The following is a 17,817-nucleotide window of genomic DNA, read 5'->3' on the forward strand; positions in this document are numbered from 1 at the left end:
TCCCTTTGTCTTCTCTTGTTTTGGATCCCCTATTCCCAGATCTTATTTTCTTTCTCATTATTTACCTTACTCCTTCGTTTTGCCAAGGCACATTCATCTTACAGCTTTCTGAGAAAGAGTGCATGGGAGGTAAATTCTTTGAGACTTTGTAGAGCTTTATTCTACTTTCACATTTGATTGACATTTTGGCCAAGTATGGAATTCTAGGTTGGAAATAATTTTCCCTAAGTGTTTGGAAGACAGTACCTCCTAATCTTCTAGTTTCCAGTGTTGCTCTTGAGAAATCTGATGCTTTTGTGATCTCCTTGCTTTTCATGGATCTTTTTTCCCCATTTGGAAACATTTATACCTTTCTCTCTTTCCTCAGTATTGTGATGCTTCATAGTGATAGTCTTCATGGCACTCTTTTTTTCATGAGTTGTGCTGGGAGGTTGATGAGCCTTTTCAGTCTGCTCACTCATCCTTCAATGCTTGGAAATGTTTTTAAATTATTTCTTGGAAATTTCTTCCCTTTCATTTCTTCTATTCTCTCTTTTTGAAACTCCTGTTATTCAGATATTGGATCTTCTGACCTGTTCTTCTGAGTTTTTAATTTTTTTCTCTCATTTTCCCTCTCAGTCTTTTTTACCTTGTTTTTTTTTGTTGTTGTTGTTGTTTTTTTAACTTTTCTTTCACTCAATGCATTTGCCTAAGTTTCCCTGTGTTAATTTTTGATTATTTTGGTCTCTGTGTTTCTTAGAGGTCTAACTGAAACAACTAGTGATCCTAGGTTGTCTGAACTCTTTGAACAGTTAAGGACCAAGAAGCTGAACTGAAAACCTTCTGTATCTAAGTCACACTTGTCTTCTAGAAGGTCTCTCAAGTAGATCTTTACTCTTAGCTGGTTGGGTCATTGGAAGGGAATTATTCAGTCTCTTACTTGGAAGATATCAGCCTAACTTATTGCATGCTGAGAGCCTGTGGGTGAAGAGAGCTGGTTATTTCACTGTTCAGCATAAAGACTTCCACTTCAGCCCCTGTTCTCAATGTGGAGCCTCCCTTCTGCCCTGGGCTGAACCTGGTGCCCCCCCAGTCTCAAGTCCCTCTGGCTCAGCCTCTCTAGAGAGTAAGTATCCTGGCTTCTTCAGGGTCAAGGAGGAGTACCTTCCTCTGTAGGTAGGAATCTGGGACTCTAGATGAGAGGTTGGCGAAGTTTTTCTATAAAGAGCTAGAGAGTAAAGATTTTACTTTGTCAAAGTTTTTACTTTGTGGGTTCTGTTACATATTATTCTCCTCCTCTTTCTTCTTCTTCTTTTTTTTTTTTAAATAACCCTTTAAAATGTAAAATAAACATTCTTAGCTTGCAGACAGTAAAAAACAGGCTGCAGACCAGACAGGTCATAGTTTACTGACCTCTGGTCTAGAGGATCCTTTTGGACACTCTAAACCAACTATCTTCATTTTAGCGCCATCCTGCACCCAGCCTTCAGAAGAACCTGAAACCTCCAGTTTCTGATTCTTTTGGAGTTTTATGACAAATCTGGGTGGTTTTTTATAGGTGCCCCCCAACTCCAACCAACCTTCTCCTCTACCCCCTCCTGTGGAAGCTGAGGGTTCAGCTTTCATGGGTCTCTTAGGTGAGCAACTACTTGTCCTTCTTCTTTCCATTTTCTAAAAGTTCAGTTTTTTTCTTGTCTGCCTTCTTCTCTGTCCTTGTTGGGCCATGCCTTTTTTTCTTCCTTTCCTCTCAGTTTACTGGGATTTGAGGAAGAAGTGGGGATAAATGCATGTATTTAATCTACTAAGTTTCACCAGAAGCTCCCCCCAAATCCAGTTTGGTTGGTTTTTATTTTTACTACTTTCTTTGATAGTGGTTGGGTCAATTTTGCATTTGCTCTCCACGTGCTCACTTGCTGTGCCAGATGTTCGAAGAAGATGTCCTTGGGGAGGAAAACTGAGGGATTTTAGAATGCAGTGTTCTTGAAATACTTCCAGTGGTTCAGTGTGTGAGATCTCAGAGAGGCCTGGTCGTTTCTAACCACCAGATTCTCATAATAGAAATACATTTTCGCCCTTATTTGTGTAAACCATCAGGAGCATTTTTAAATGTTTGTAATAAAGCTTGTGGCTTATTGTTTATGATTGAATTTAAGGTAGTAAATCAAAGCTTTTGGTGGCATGCTCATGACAGCAGGGAGAGCCTGGTAAGTGATCCCTAAGAGCTGATCAAAGGGAGCTGCTGAGCATTTTTTCCTATATTTGTGTTTTGGTCCTTTAATCTGGTGGTGTTTCCAATTCCATTTTGAATACAGTAATGCACACTCCACCCCCACTCAAGTCTTCTTGGCAGCATCTGGCACTGTGTTTGCCCAATGGCCCCTGTTTAGGTATAAGCCTGCCTTTGCTATCAAGCCTGTACAAGGAATGAACAACGTGATTGTCAGAAAATAGGCTTCTTTCAAGATCTTATTCATTCCATATTTTTGAGCTAGTAATCAAAGGAAAATTGAAAATGAAAAAAGTAAAATTAACTGAAAAACGATGAGTCATTTGTGCCTAGGTTCACCTTTCCTGGCCAGTGAAGATGGAGTGCTTGGAGGAGTGATTGTTCTCCGATCTTGTAGATGTTCTACAGATCCTGACTCCTCCCAAGACAAGCAGACGCTCCTAGGTAAGTAGGACATATATGTTATGTGTGTGTCTGTGTGTCTTTCTCTTTCATTTTTTCAAGACATGGAAAGATTTGTATACTTAAATCAATAGTTTTAAGCTATGGGTGGGCTAGGATGCTGTATTGATATCTAAACATCTCTGTTATACTGATCTTTTTAGATAGGTAAACATGTAAAAGATGAATATTTCTTTCTGAGTGCATGCTTAGAGTGTATTTTTCAAATGGACTTAGAACCTAGGACCTTTACTAAAGCCCACTATTAAGAACATTGGGCTGTGTATTTATCCCCTGCCTTATTCCGCAAAGCTTTTGAGATGACCCATAACAACATACACAGTAACATAGAAAGAAGCTTCTTCCTGTTCTCCTGCCAAAAAGGAATCAGAACCATGTGAAGAGATTCTGGCCTAGAAGTTCGTCTTGGCTCCATCGCTTATTAGCTAGGACGCCTTCATGCATCAGTCTTATTTTTCCATGCCATGTCCTCATCTGTAAAATAAGGATGCCTGACATAACCTCCTCATAAAGCTGTGGTGAGGAAGGGTCAAATGAGTGTTTTGCAGATTTGCAGATGTCCATCCAGATGTGTGGCTTTGTGTCTAGCCAAGTGCACCAGTGGGGATGGAACCTAACCTGTCCTCCATTTCCCAAGACATAAAGTTGTGGGGCTGCCTCTGCCCCCAGGGGTGCCTTTTTCTAATTCATTCATCCAGATGGGGCATTTAAAAAAAATCTACATGAAGGTCACATAAGCTATCAGGGGTCCTGTATATTGTTTTCTTAAATTGACTTTTTAATTGAAATGTACATTCATTCAGAAAAATCCGCAAATCACAATTGGAGCTGCTTGATGAATTATTACAAACTGAACCCACCCATGTAACCAATATCCAAATAAAAAATAGAACTTTACCACAACCCCAAAAGCCCCTCTGTAACCCCATCCAGTCTCTATCCCCTCCAAAGGTAACCATTATCCTGATTTCTAACCATGATTAGCTTTGTTTAGTTTCATATTTATATAAATGGAATTATAGAATATGTACTATTTATGTCTAATGTCTTCAGTCAACATTAAGCCTGTTAGATTCATCCTTGTTATATGTGGCAGTAGTTTGTTCATTTTCATTGCTGTATAGTATTCCATTGTATGGATATACCACTATGTATTTATCCATTCTTCTCTAAGTATTTTTTTTATATAAGCACTATAGGTCATTCACAGGAGCTGTGGTAGTTCAACTCTTTGTAAAAATTGCCTTACATCAAGTGTGGTTGGTGCCTGATCTATATTGTACGATTGTTGTGAATTTCTATAGTACAAATTCTCTTCATACCCTTAGGTTCAATGAGTCTGTAAAATAGAAGACTGAGCATTTCTTATGAATGTAAAAAGTATTTTTTTCTACAGAAGTCCAAAGAGCTTTCATAAAATCTCTCCTCTCATTCCTCAAAGAAAAAAAATTGCTGTTAAATAAAGCCTCTTTCTCCACCTTGATTCTGATGACCAACCTCATTGTTTTTCTTGCTGTATTCTCTCACTGTACTTGGTACCCAGGTTGCTCCTGGGAAGTGTTATTTTAAATGGCCATCTTTGTTAAACCAAAGCAAATAGCAGTTTGCTTCTTTGGTATCTTAATCACTGTTGACTCCTTTGACTATCTTCCACAGTTAGATAGTGGAGTTTGCTTTTAAAATGTGCAAAGGGTATACTTGGGTTCCATAAAAACTGAGAATAAGGGGGGGAAGTTATTAAAACTGTTTCATGGACTGTTCCTAGGATGGAGGATCAGTTCTTTACTGAGCCCAGACTCTTGCCCATTCAAGTTAATCCTGAAAATTGTAAGGTTTTTTTGGTTGTCCTTTCATTTTTGGTGGAATAGTATAGAAATACATATTTAAGGATAAGTCATAGAATTTTAGCTCATGCAAAATAGTTTTTATCACCAAGGTAGTAATTTGTAAATTGATTCCTACTCTCTGTCTCAAGAAGAAGAATGAAATGTAAAGTGTCAGTTTATGATTTCATAGTGAAATTTGTTAAAGTTAGCTACAGGGATTGATGTTTGTGAAGTTTACTAAAACCTGGTGAACATAGGCTAGTATCAACTTACAGATGCTACCAACTACATGAATTTTTACAATTTTTGCTTTTAAAAAGTTATGTATGTTCAATATGTGGTAAGAAAGCAAACACAGTCCAGAAGGGTACAAAAGGAGAGTTAAAGTCACCTTGGCCACTCTGATGCCAGAGCCACCAGTCTCTGATCCTGGTTATTCTCATAGGAAATACTTTCACTCTATAGAATGTGCTCATGCGTCTATTTCATTTTTTTTTTTTTGGCTGAGGAAGGTTCCCCCTGAGCTAACATCTGTTGCCAATCTTCCTCTTTTTGCTTGAGGAAGATTCGCCCTGAGCTAACATCTGTGCCAGTCTTCCTCTATTTTGCATGTGGGATGCCACCACAGCCTGGGGCTGATGAGTGGTGTAGATCTGTGCCCGGGAACTGAACGGGGGCCATCAAAGCGGAGCATGCCAAACCTAACCACTAGGCCATGGGGCTGGCCCCTTCTATTTCTTGATTAGTCAGTACCTTGTGACTCCTTTTTGTGATTAGTCAGTAACTTTTGGGAAAAAATTAAGAAAGTAGCTCACACTGTTCCTGCTCCCCTTTCCTCCTGACTTTTGTTAGAATTCTACTCTAACTTGAAATCATATATTTTAATTTCATTGCAACTTTTAACACACTATTTTTTGATTCATCTATCTAATTTTTATCAACCATCCCTCACGCCTTCGACTGTGTAAGTTTAGGAAAGTTCATGCACTCTTCTTTTCTTCCCTCACTCCTAACCCTCACCTCAATCTCTAGCATCCATACCATTATTGTCATGGTTATTAAGATTTGGATCCTATGCTATAGCTAACTTGTCTTCTTTGATTAGAGGTTGATTTCAAACAGGGACAATTAGTAACCAGCATTGACAGTATCAAGATTATGTAAATATTATTCACTGCAGATCCAGTAGTGGAAGATTGAACCCATACAAAGGGAAGTACTTGTCACAAACCTCTGCCTGTAAAAGGAGAATATTTCAAACATCAAGCTCAAGTCGATTGTCCTGTGCTGTACCCCATCTGTTGCTCCAGATCAGTCCACAACTTAATTTGCTTCATGTTTGGACCATGATTTCCCATTTATTGCTTTATAAAACTATCGTGAAATTAGAATTTCATAAACTCATGGCTCCTTAATGCTTAGAAGTATCTAGTAACCAGGAAGGCTCAGAATTCTTTCTTTCCTACACATCCAAATAAAACAATTCCAAAAATTAAAAAAAAAAAAAAACCAACACTTAACTGCTGTATATTGTTCAATCACTTTTTTGTCCCAAGAATAGTACAATCAAAACAATCTCTAACTTCAGCTTTTTCTGTATCCACTCTTTTCTGAAAATCTTAAATAGTGTTTCCATTACACCACAAAAACAGTTTCAATCAAATCCTACTGTCACTTGGTGGAGTTACCAGGAAGCCATTACTGAGCCCCTCCTCTTGGCAAATACATCAATTACAAGAGCCCCAGTGGGCCACTTCAAGGGTGGGATGACTCAGATGTAGAGCACTTTCAAGGTTTGTTCTTTGCTTACTGATTCATGAACAGAGTTGAAGAATCTCAGGGATAAAGGAACTTTCAAAGTCCTCTGTGTGACCTTGTTACTTGTGCTTTGTCCATAAATTGCTTACAAGAGGTGGAGCTTAATTCCTTTCCCCTTGACTCACTTCCAACACATAAGAATATGGCAGAATGACAGTGTGTGACTTCTGAGGGTAGGTTTAAAAAGGCGTTGGGGCTTCCTCCTTGCTGTCTCTGTTGGATCACTCACTCTGGGTAAGACCAATGGCCAAGTCGTGAGGACGCTCGAGCAGTAGTATGGAGAGGCCCATGTGGAAAAAAACTATGACCTCCTTCTAACAGCCAGTGAAGCACTGGGGCTTCTTGCTAACAGCATCAGCACTGAGTGAGCCTTCAGGTGACTGGAGCCCTGGGCAGATTTTTTGATTAAAATCTCACGAAAGACTGAGTAAGAACTACCCAACAAAGCCATTCCTGAATTCTTCACCCATAGAAACTGAGATAATAAATGTTTGTTGTTTTGAATCACTAGATTTTGGGGTAATTTATGCTGCCGTAGATATTTAATAAACCTTTTAAATCCTCTCACTGCCAAATGGCCCTCTAGTTTGTCTAAAGAACTACAATGGCAAATCAAGGTACTCTGTTGCATCTTCAGGCAGCTCAGACTGTCAGACTTCAGCTTGCATCAGTGGATCTTGGTTCCCTTCTTTGAGATCCTTTCAGACAAATGTGAGCAGTATCCTTCTACTTTGCGGTTCCTAATCACTCTTTTCTAGACTGTCTCCTTAGGCGCTCCACCTGTGTTCCTCTCCCACCTCCATACTGCCATCCCACTTCTCTCTCTAAAACTTGTAGCTGGCGCAGAGAACCTAACTATGGCCTCAAAAACAGGACAGTTGGGAGAGAAGCAGACTGCTGTGAAGCAGGAAGGGCAAAAATGAAAACTTGACCTAATTGTGGCTTAGAGAACCACACCAATCCCAGGGTCAGAGGACTAGTGGTCAAAACAAAAACCATGTAAGTATATGTAGTTAGTTTACTATATGCCTAAGCTAAATGTTGAATAACTTTCTATGTATGTTAAAATAAAAGGAAAGCATGTATCTCTTACTATCACTCCCATCTCCCTAATTTTAATTCTTCAAGGAGGAGATACATACACAAACACACACATACACATACTCTCTCCCTCAAGACACTCCTATCTCTGCCAGTCTTTTCCCTAGAAGATAGATGGGAACTACTTAAGTTGATGGGAAAAACCCTCCGCTGATCTAACCCCAGAACATGCTTTCAGTGTCATTTCCAGCCAGTCCTTCTTTTCTTCCACTCATCTTCAATGCCCTGAGTTCTGGCCACTCCAGATTGCTTGCTCTTTTTCCAGAGGGCCATGTTTTTCCCTGGTAACTTTCACATGCTATTACCTGTGCTTGGAATGCCCTCCACCAATCACATTCCTTCTTTAAGAAGCAGGACATGTAGGAATGTTCTTGGAATCCTTTGGAAGGCCTTCATCCAATTGATTTATTTCTTCTTGTGCTCTTTTTGCAACATACACCTGACATCACTTGTAACACTGACCATGACACATCATAGACGTATGTTAAATTGTCTGCCTCTCCCTCTAGGCCAGCACTTCTTAACATTTTTTCTGAACCCAGTTATTTGAAAGGAATAGATCACAGGTCTTTGAGCCCTAGTGACTCACATGGAGGGTACAGGGATTTGAAATAATCTTTCCATGTATTAGAAGATTCCAATGCCTATGAGAATCACACCACCAGATTGGGAATCATTTGAGGGCAAGGACTTTGTCATATCCAACTTTGTACCCACCCTCCGTGGTAGGCTCCCAGTAACTATTGGATGAAGGAATGAAGTGCCAAATGGAATTTCCTTATTGGTTATTTTAGCAGAAATTTTTAAAGAAATTGACAACTCTTCCAGAAAAATGTAATGTCATATAAAATATCCTTACATGCTCTTAAAAAACAAACAATACGGGTTGGAAATGTTGGCTAATGACAAGTGTCCAGGAATCAGAAGATTTGGAGACAGTTTAAATGCATCGCAGAAGACAGCCTCTGCAAACAGCCTTGTAAGGGGACAATATGGGCATGAATGTGTTTGCAACACCTATCCCACCACCTCCCATCTCCCACCCCCCAGATCATGAGATGCTGGCAAAGCCCAGCCTACAAATCACTGCTTTAACGCAAAGCAAATGCTTGTCCCTGGAATGAAACAGCTGAAAAGAATTAATTTTCTTTCTGCTTTTAGAGAAAAAAATATATATATTTTTACCTGCTAAAGTACAACTACATGTGCTTTCCAGGCCTCTACAGAAGTACTTTATTGAGGCTGGTGTAAGTAGTATGGTTAATAATTGTGTAAACAAAGGCACATCAAGTCTTCCAGTGGGAAAAATTTCTTCCCAATTTTAGGCTTGTGATTTGATACAAGTGATTGGAATATATGCAAATACATGGCATAAACAGCCAATCTCACTCTCTGGGTGCATTTCTTCTCTTGTAGCCTGCCCTCAGTGTGCTGATGGGAGCCTAACAGACCCTGTGAAGTTCAGGGGTTCCTGCCTTAGGGTGGTTAGTAGGAAGCAGTGAGTATAGGGATCAATGAGAAACAGACATCACATCTTTCAGGAAAATCTTAAGCAATTCACGATAGGAGGCATAGGGACTCTTCAGGGAAAAAGACTGTGTTTTCTTCCAGTTGCCTTTGTGCCAAGCCTGTGTTGGAGTCTTTCATCCTAAATAGATTTGAGGCCTGCAGTTCAGCCAGGGCCTGATCATCTGATGAGCACGCGTGGAAATTGTTACTTTCCCATTAGGTTACCCTCACTTTACTCAGAGAATGACTTCAGGTTTGTAGCTATCCAGGAATATGTTCATGTTGCTAATAATTAAGTTTTGTACCTGATATTGCTTCAAATTGTCTAGCTATCCCCTTTTCCTTATTTTTCATCTTTACTATGAAATGTTTTATATATTTTAAATGAAGAATGTAATAAATTTGTAACTTATAAAGGATAATAATAAAGTGAACACCTGTGAACCCACCACCCACCTTAAGAAATTGCCCATTACCCATATCTTTGAAGCCCCTATGTGGGCCTGTCTGAATTTTATATAAGTGGTATATCAAATGATTTCTTCTCTGACTATTTTTGCAGTTTCTTACATAATTACCTGAAAGGATAATGAGCCCCTTTATCATTTTAGATTTAGCTCTATCAAATCAAAATGTTCTTCAGTTGCCACTTAAGACTTAAATGTGGTATTTTCTCCCCTTTTCAGAAAAGAGTTCTTTATCAAGTACTCTTTTTGTCACTATTACCAAGACATGCTATGGTTTAAATGTAAAAAATGGTAGATTGAATTGATGCTTCCTGGAACAGTAAAAAGATAAAAGGTCATTTTACTGTAAGTTAAAATTCCAAACCGCCTTTTGGTTTTACTGGCATTAAAAATTTGGCGAGCACTTATAAACACATGTACTTCAAAGGAGCTTCATTCTCAGAGCCCCAGCAATATCACTTATTTCCATTTCATGGTACATGCCACCATGAGCACTTATGACTAGGCATTCTGCTGGGCTCGCACAATCATAAAAATAACCCTCAAAGAGAAGGCAAATTAGCTATTAGGCTGGTAGTGGGAAAAGAGGTACTTACGGATGTTTATCTGATGTTAATAACTTGACTTAAAACTGTAACTAAAACTGTTCTATAAGAGGGTACAGTGTCATAGTTGGAAACTTGTTTCTGTCTTGCCTCAGCAGTGCTTTGGGATTGTTACATCTTCACTATAGTTTTAAGAGAGAGGCTGGCATTTTGGTTATTTAAGGATCAGGTGGAAAGAAGCAAATTAAATAATTTATTCTCAGATGCAAAATGAATACGGCAGGCCTGATATTCAAACTTTTCAACAAGTGACTTGCATTAATCTGTTGATATAGTGCTCTGAGATTTATACTTTTCAGAATTAGTTTTCATTTTTAAAACACAAAGATGTTGACTACAAGTAGCTATAATCTGCTTCCTTTTTAAAAGAACTTTTCTTCCCTTATCACTAAATAGACTTTTTAAAAATTGGAAATAGATTTTCATCTGTAATTTTCTTCTCCATCACGAGAAGTATAGTTCTAGCTATAATCTAACCTTGTAGTATTTCTTTTTTTGGGGGGGGCACAAGGTTTTCCATCTGAAATAAAGATTTATGCATAGAATTTGTGCATAGAATTCTTGTGATTATGTAATTCTTCTTACTTTGGTTCTCCTAAAACTCTCAGAAAAACATTTGACAAATTTTATAGTCAGTTTTCATCTGCTCAAAGGTAATAGAGATCACCATAGCATGAAATAAATCCTAAAAAAAATTTGTTGAATGAATGAAATCATGTTTCAATAAAACTTGTTTCACTGAATGCTCTTCTGTTCAGCAGAGAACTTCCAAGTCCCAGCCAATGGCTCCCTGTTTCAGGCAGTTTCTAATACAATAAAATAAAACAGGAAGAGAATTGAAATGTCCTTTGGGGCCTGTATTACTGTTTGACCCAGATCCCTCTTGTCCTTTTCAGTCAGCATCCTTCTTTAGTCTTGAACAAATCTGAGTGAGGCTTGGGAAGAGAGAATTGTTATTTTCTTGGCTTAGTGTGACTGGGGTTCTATAGAACTCCATCCCCATCTCTCCCAAGACAGTTCAGTGGTCAAAGCTCTTCAGGGAAGCTTGCCAACTCAAAGCTACTTCATGGCCATAATGGGACATGCATTATATGAATTTTAAGGATTCCATGTCAGGACAGTAAAGCATCCTTGTATGAACCCCCTGTTGGGTTATAAAGAACCTAACAACCAGGGGGAAGAAATCTACAGAGATAAGAGGAGATCGTTTTATTTACAGTTGCTCATTCTTCCTATTTTAAAAACGAATTTATCTTTATTCAATAAGGAGTAACTTAAATACTGTGCAAAATGTCCTAGGGCAAGCCATTCGACCTAAGGCTCAGGAGGGGCAGCTGACTTGGCAACTGCCCAGTCCAAGACAGTTCCGATTTTAGAGTTCTGTTTTTCTTGCAGGAAAGACTGGGATGTGAAGCCAGGCAGAGAGCTTTTAAATGGGTGCGGGAGCCAGTGCAGCTGGGGGTTGTTAACAATTGGAGAACAACAGTTTTTTTTTTTTTTTAAGAAAGGGTGGCTGAGGGCTTCTCTCTGGTCAGAAAAGAGAATCCATTCGGATAGAAAAAACTTGCTTGCAACCCTGGTAAGGAAAATTTGACTTAATTCAAACAGGATGACACATGTGTGAATCATTTTGAAAGAGAAAGAGGTATCCTGGGGTATTATCATGCAGTGGGTAGCTCGTAGTTCTAATATTAACTGGTGAAGGTGGTGATTTAAATGTTTCTAGGAGGCAAAGCATTGCATAGGGGCTAAAGGCTGTCTCATTATAGTGGAGGGACACTAAGACTGAAGGAGAACCGTTCTTGGGCATTATACCTATAGGTGAATTCATTTCTTGCAAAGCATTTAATACAACTTTCTAGAAAGGCTCGCCTCTAAGATTATGTACAAATCCATTCCAAATGTCCCTGTAATGCCATTAACCTGTCGTTCTTGAGGGGCTCACATATAGCACATCCATACCTAACGCATTCACTGGCACTGGAACACTTGTGTGATGTGATGTGTTGTGAAGTCACTTGGTGGAGAAGAATCTTGCCAAATTTCTGTGTCCATCTTTCACATGTTAAACCATTCAGGAATTTATTTCAGCATGGTTTGGGTCTTAATGTTTTCTGATAGAGATCTTTTCAGGATCTGGACATCTCCAATAGCTTCACAATCCCTGAGCTTTGGCTTTCTAACAAACAAAAGCCTTTTCAAATCAGTAGTTGAGGTGTAAACAGTCACTGGCTACTACTAAAGGAGTATGGTCATTATTGATAGGCCAGGAGCTTCTCTAAATGAAAAAAGCTTGAGCCTGACCACACCAAAGACCGTTATAGACAGCACTTTCACAGGCCCAGATATGAAAAAGGCCATTCATTTACCCTGTGTGTTGCTTGAATTCATGGTCCCTACATGTGATAATTATACATGGAAAAATCCCAATACAGTCATGTGTTGCTTAATGATGGCGATATGTTCTGAGAAATGCATCATCAGGCGATTTCATCGGTTGTGCAAACATCATAGAGTGTGCTATAGGGGAACAAAATTTGGCACCCCAAAATGTATCTTTTTAATGTGAGGATTATTTTAGGCTGATTATTTTTATTTATTTATTTTTGCTGAGGAAGATTCACCTTGAGCTAACATCTGTTGCAACTCTTGCTCTTTTTGCTGAGGAAGATTCGCCCTAAGCTAACATCTGTGCCAATCCTCCTCTATTTTGTATGTGAGCCGCTCTCACAGCATGACCACTGATAGATGAGTGGAGTAGATCTGTACCCGGGAACCAAACCCCGGTTGCCAAAGCAGAGCACACCAAACCTAACCACTAGGCCACCAGGGCTGCCCCTAAGCTGATTATTTTTAAGAAACAAAAGACTTAGAAAGTTTTTCTTGTTACCTCCTCCTTAACTGCCTAAAAGGATTCAGATAAAAACATCTGTCTCAGGAAGTGAGCTGTCACTCTGGCATAACAAACTAGGTGGTAGACAGGGAGGAGCCTAGAAAGCCTGTTTGTTAGGCTTCCATCTGTTTTCTGTTTCTGCGTGGCCAAACACTTGTTTCCCAAACATTTGCTCCTTTTCACCTACCTGTAAATTGACTTTGAAGTCCTTGACTTTCCCCACCCCCCAACATCTTCTTTTGTGTTTAGCTGAGGATGGTATTTAAGCTGGTGGCTCTGGCCATTTTGATGAGTTACTCAGTTTTGCTGGGTTTCTTCTATGTATACATGTTATTAATCTTTGTTTGTTTTTGTGCTATTAATCTGTCTCATGTCAATTTAATTCTTAGGCCAGCCAGAAGAACCTAGACGGATAGAGGAAAATTTCTTCTTCTCCTAACAGTACTTACGCAAACCTAGATGGTACAGCCTACTACACACCTAGGTTACATGGTACTAATCTTATGGGACCACTGTTGTATATGCTACCTGTCATTGACTGAAACGTCATTATGCAGCACGCGATCATACTATGATATAACATTTGCCCGGTTTGCTGTACTATTATTAGAATCATTTTTTTAATACTGTTACCATAAACTTCAATTTTTCGTATATGGAAGATTTTCAGATTTAGTTCCTAAAATCAAGAAACAAATTATAGACGTCTAGGTATCACTGATGGTAAGAAATGCAACGATTTTACTGAAATACTAATTTTTCCTCTGTGTAACTGTATTTCAACAAACTTTGTACTACTCTTTGCTGGGCTTTAATTGTAAATCAGGACTTAAACAGTTTGAAAGGTTTTTTGTGAGATAAACTTTACTCTTGAAACAAATAAATATTTCCTACTCATTTTAAATAACTTATAATGGTTTGGGCATTTTTTATTTCTAATGGAAATAAATGTTTGTTTCTTTTGATTGCTTTTTGAACCTAACAGGTTTTGCCCTAAATATGTGTGCCCAGTGTAAATTTAAGTAAGGACTTATTCATGTCCCATCAGAAGATTTGGTCTTGTTTTAGGTGGTTATGAGACATGAAACAATTTGAAAGTATTAGATCAGTTTCACATCATAATAAAGCATTTTCATGAAGGACAGTTAAAAATATAGGATAACGTATCTTTACATCAAATTTCAGTAGTCCACAATGTCATGATTCTTCATAAATAATTTAGATAACAGGGTGATTGAGATTCTTAGGGGATTTTAAAAAAACAGGAAATAGGGTCCAGGGCCCTGACAGTGGTTAAGTTCACTGTGCTCTGCTTTGGTGGCCCAGGTTCCCGAGTTTGGATCCAGGTGTGGATCTACACTACTTATCAGCCAATTTGAGGTGGCGACCCACATACAAAATAGAGGAAGATTGTCACAGATATTAGCTCAGGGCTAATCTTCCTCAAGCAAAAAAAAGAGGAAGATTGGCAACAGATGTTCACACAGGGCTAATCTTCCTCACCAAAAAAAAAAGAAAAAAAAGCTGAGGGGAATAAATGAAAACAGGGCAAAATTCAGAAGTTTCAGAAGGGATATGTAGTGAAAAATAAGTTGCCCTCCACTCAGCTCCCTTAATCAGCCAGTTGCCTCTGTAGTAGCAATGCTGCTGCCAGTTCCTCAGATATTCTTCCAGAGACATCTCATATATTTACTAACATGTCCATCCATGGTGCCCTTTTATTTTGTTTCACAACAATGGTAGCACCATCATTATACGTCTTTCTCCACTTTGCTTTTTATTTTAGATAAACTATACGTCTTGCAGATTAGTGTTTTTTCAAACTATAACATGTCATATTAATGAGGCCTAAAAATCAATTTAATGAGTCACAAGCGGAATCTTTTAAATGTCGTGGTTAGAATATAAAGAACCCACTAGAATAGACCAATGCATTTCAAGTAAAAGGGTATTATTTCATGAAATTTCAGTTATAAAGAAATGTGTGTACTAAGTGACAATGTGTGGGACTTTTTTGTTTTGTTTTGGTTTTACTGTGGTTCATGGTCAAAAAGTTTAAAAAACACTCAGTCTAGATGGTTCCATATCACCAAAGCTTCTGCCTTTGTTTTTAATTATTGCCTAGTATTTAATTGTATAGAGTGTTATAGCTATTCATATATAGTCCCACCAAGAGGCGATTAAGCTATTTCCAGTTTCTTCCTAATTAAAACTACTTCAATGAATATCTTTGTAAATATGTTATTTTCTACATATAAAGGCTTATCTGTGGAATAAATACCTAGAAGTAGAATTGCTGGATGAAAGGATATGTCATTTTGATAAATACAGTCAGTCCTCATTATTTGCAGATTCTGTATTTGTTAATTTTTCTACTTGCTGCAATTTATTTGTAATCTCAAAATCAGTACTCACAGCACTTTCACAGTCGTTTGTGGGCATGCACGGAGTGGTGATAAATTTGAGTCGTCTGACATGCCCATTCCCAGCTGAGGTGAACAAGGCGATGCTCTGTCTTTGTGTCTCAGCTCTCATACTATAAAAAAGTATCCTTTTTCTGTTCTATTTAGTGCCACATTTTTCATATTTTTGTGTTTTTTGTTGATTTCACTGTTTAACATGGCCCCTAAGGATAGTGCTGAAGTGCTGTCTGCTGTTCCTAAGTGCAAAGGAGGTTGTGATGTCTTGTGGAGAAAACATGCGTGTTGGATAAGCTTCATTCAGGCAAGAGTTATAGTGCTGTTGGCCATGAGTTCAAAGTCAATGAATCAATAATACTGTTCATCCAGAAAAAGGAAGAGGAAATACACCAATCTGTATATGAGCACACTTGAGGGACTGCTAAAGTAACATCTATGATGCATAATGAAGTTATGGAAAAAGCTGGAAAAGTCGCTAAAGTTGGAGGTTCATGAGATGATGACCAATGAAAAGAGCTTAGGGGACAGCATTGGTGTGAGGCTGAAAGCCAAAGGCATTCACGGGCAGGTTATCCAGGGTTAGGAAAATGTTAATGTCTTCTTGGCTAGTGTTTTATTATAATGAAATACTGCATATAATTATGTATAGGAAATAAATAAGATGTCTTTAACCAGAAACACACATAGAATATGGTTACTTATTGATCAAAAATGTGACCAGAGACTGTGTATTTCCTGCCCTGTATTTCCTGTAAGAGCAGTGGCTCAGTATTTGCTATTTCAGTCTTCATGGTGACCTTATAGAACATAACTACCACGGATTGCAAGAATGTATTTCCAAATGGCCATATTCCCACCATCATTATATGAGAATGTTTTTTCTCTACCTTCAGCTAAGATAATGTTGTTTCAGAGCTTTTGATATCTGGTAACCTGATAGTTGGATAATGGTATCTTGTGGTTTTAATTTGCATTTCTTTTTGTATGAGAAATGTAGAACATCTTTTTATCTTTTAGAGCCATTCATATTCCCTTTTGTTCATACCCTTTATGCTTTCTCTTGAGTATTTGTCTTTTTCTTAGTGATTTGTAGCTGATCTTTATATATTAAGAAAATTAGTTCTTTTTCTGTTCTATGAATTGCAAATATTTTCCCGAATTTTTCATTCATTTCTTGACGCTTTTCCCCACCTGGCAAAAGAAAATACTACAAACATTTTCTAATAGAGTCAAATGTATTATCTTGTCTTTTATGGCCTCTGGGTCTTGTTATAATTTTAAAAGCTTTCCTGAAGAGATATTTAAGAGCTGTGTTTGTGTTTGATGTTTTGTGGTCCTTTGGTGTTTGTAAGGAATTTAATCCGCTTAATGTATAACGCTAATTAGAAATCCTGAAAAATCTAAATAACTTCAGAGTAATAGAAGAGTGGAAGATAACAGGTTTTAGAATCCAAAAGTCCAGTTTTAATTCCACTTTGTGCAGTTACTAAAATGACCTAAATTGTGTTACTTAGCACCTCTGAGTCCCAGGCTCCCCATCCAGGCTTTACTGCAAAGGACAGTGCCTGGAACATGATAGATTCTCAGTGTTACTTCCTCCCTCTCCTGCTTCCAAAGTCCTCCACCAAGAAATAGTTTGTTAACTTGAATGAAGACATGCATTAAAAGAAATAAAATAGGGTTTCTTTTCAAAAGTATTCTATAATTTAAATTGTAAACAATTTCCACTGAATTTCTCAGGCTAGCCTGAACTACTGATCCCTATATACTAATTTGAATTGTTGGTATTAAAAATAATATGTCAGTGTAATACACCTCTTTTTTTGGTTTGTGAAGAGTGAAGACTGAATTTCTAGACATTGAGTTACTTTCTTTAAGAACTTCTAAACTCTATGTCTAGAAACTTTATTGAAAACTCTTCAATATAAAAGCATTTAATGTAGTCAATTAGTGCACCCAATTTATCCTGTTTTATAAGTCTCAATTTTTCATATGTTACATTTCCTTAAAGCATGCTACATTTTTGGAGAGAATAATCCAGTTTAAAATCATCAAAATTGTGTCTTTAAAAAAAGTAAAGTGGGGCCGGCCCAGGGGCGTAGTGGTTAAGTTTGCGCACTCCACTTCAGCAGCCCACGGTTCGTGGATTTGGATGCTGGTGGTGGACCTACACACTGCTCATCAAGCCATGCCATGGCAGTGTTCCCCATACAAAATGGAGGAAGATTGGCACAGATGTTAGCTCAGTGACAATCTTCCTCACCAAACAAATAAATACATAAAAACAAAGCGCAGTGTTTTTATCTTTCGCTTTCATGATTAGATTGACTATATTTCCATGTATTTTTGTTGGCTAATTCATGAACAATTGACACCTTAACATTTGGGGCATTAGGAAAAGTCACAATTTTAGAAATGTCTTAAGTTTGTATTTAAATACAATTGCATTGTCATTACTCTAGGGAAATTCTGTAAGACTTGAGTGCCTCTACTCTGTTAGGCAATTTAGA

The 17,817-nt window shown here is 38.1% G+C and overlaps 1 protein-coding gene across 11 annotated transcripts in view; it reads left to right on the top strand.

Annotated features, from left to right (window-relative positions):
• TASP1 (taspase 1) overlaps positions 1-17,817 on the top strand; it is a 310,101-nt gene that overhangs the window by 192,926 nt on the left and 99,358 nt on the right. For all 11 annotated transcript variants that reach the window (XR_011494551.1, XR_011494552.1, XM_070485552.1 and 8 more), the window contains one exon: positions 2,540-2,650. Coding sequence is in view for 9 of the 11 variants with exons in the window: in XM_070485552.1 (XP_070341653.1) it covers positions 2,540-2,650 (111 nt within the window). In the remaining 2 variants the exon portion in view is untranslated. The remainder of the gene's footprint in view (positions 1-2,539; positions 2,651-17,817) is intronic.

The sequence above is a fragment of the Equus asinus genome, chromosome 15 (assembly GCF_041296235.1).
Source record: "Equus asinus isolate D_3611 breed Donkey chromosome 15, EquAss-T2T_v2, whole genome shotgun sequence".
Classification (NCBI taxonomy): Eukaryota; Metazoa; Chordata; class Mammalia; order Perissodactyla; family Equidae; genus Equus; species Equus asinus.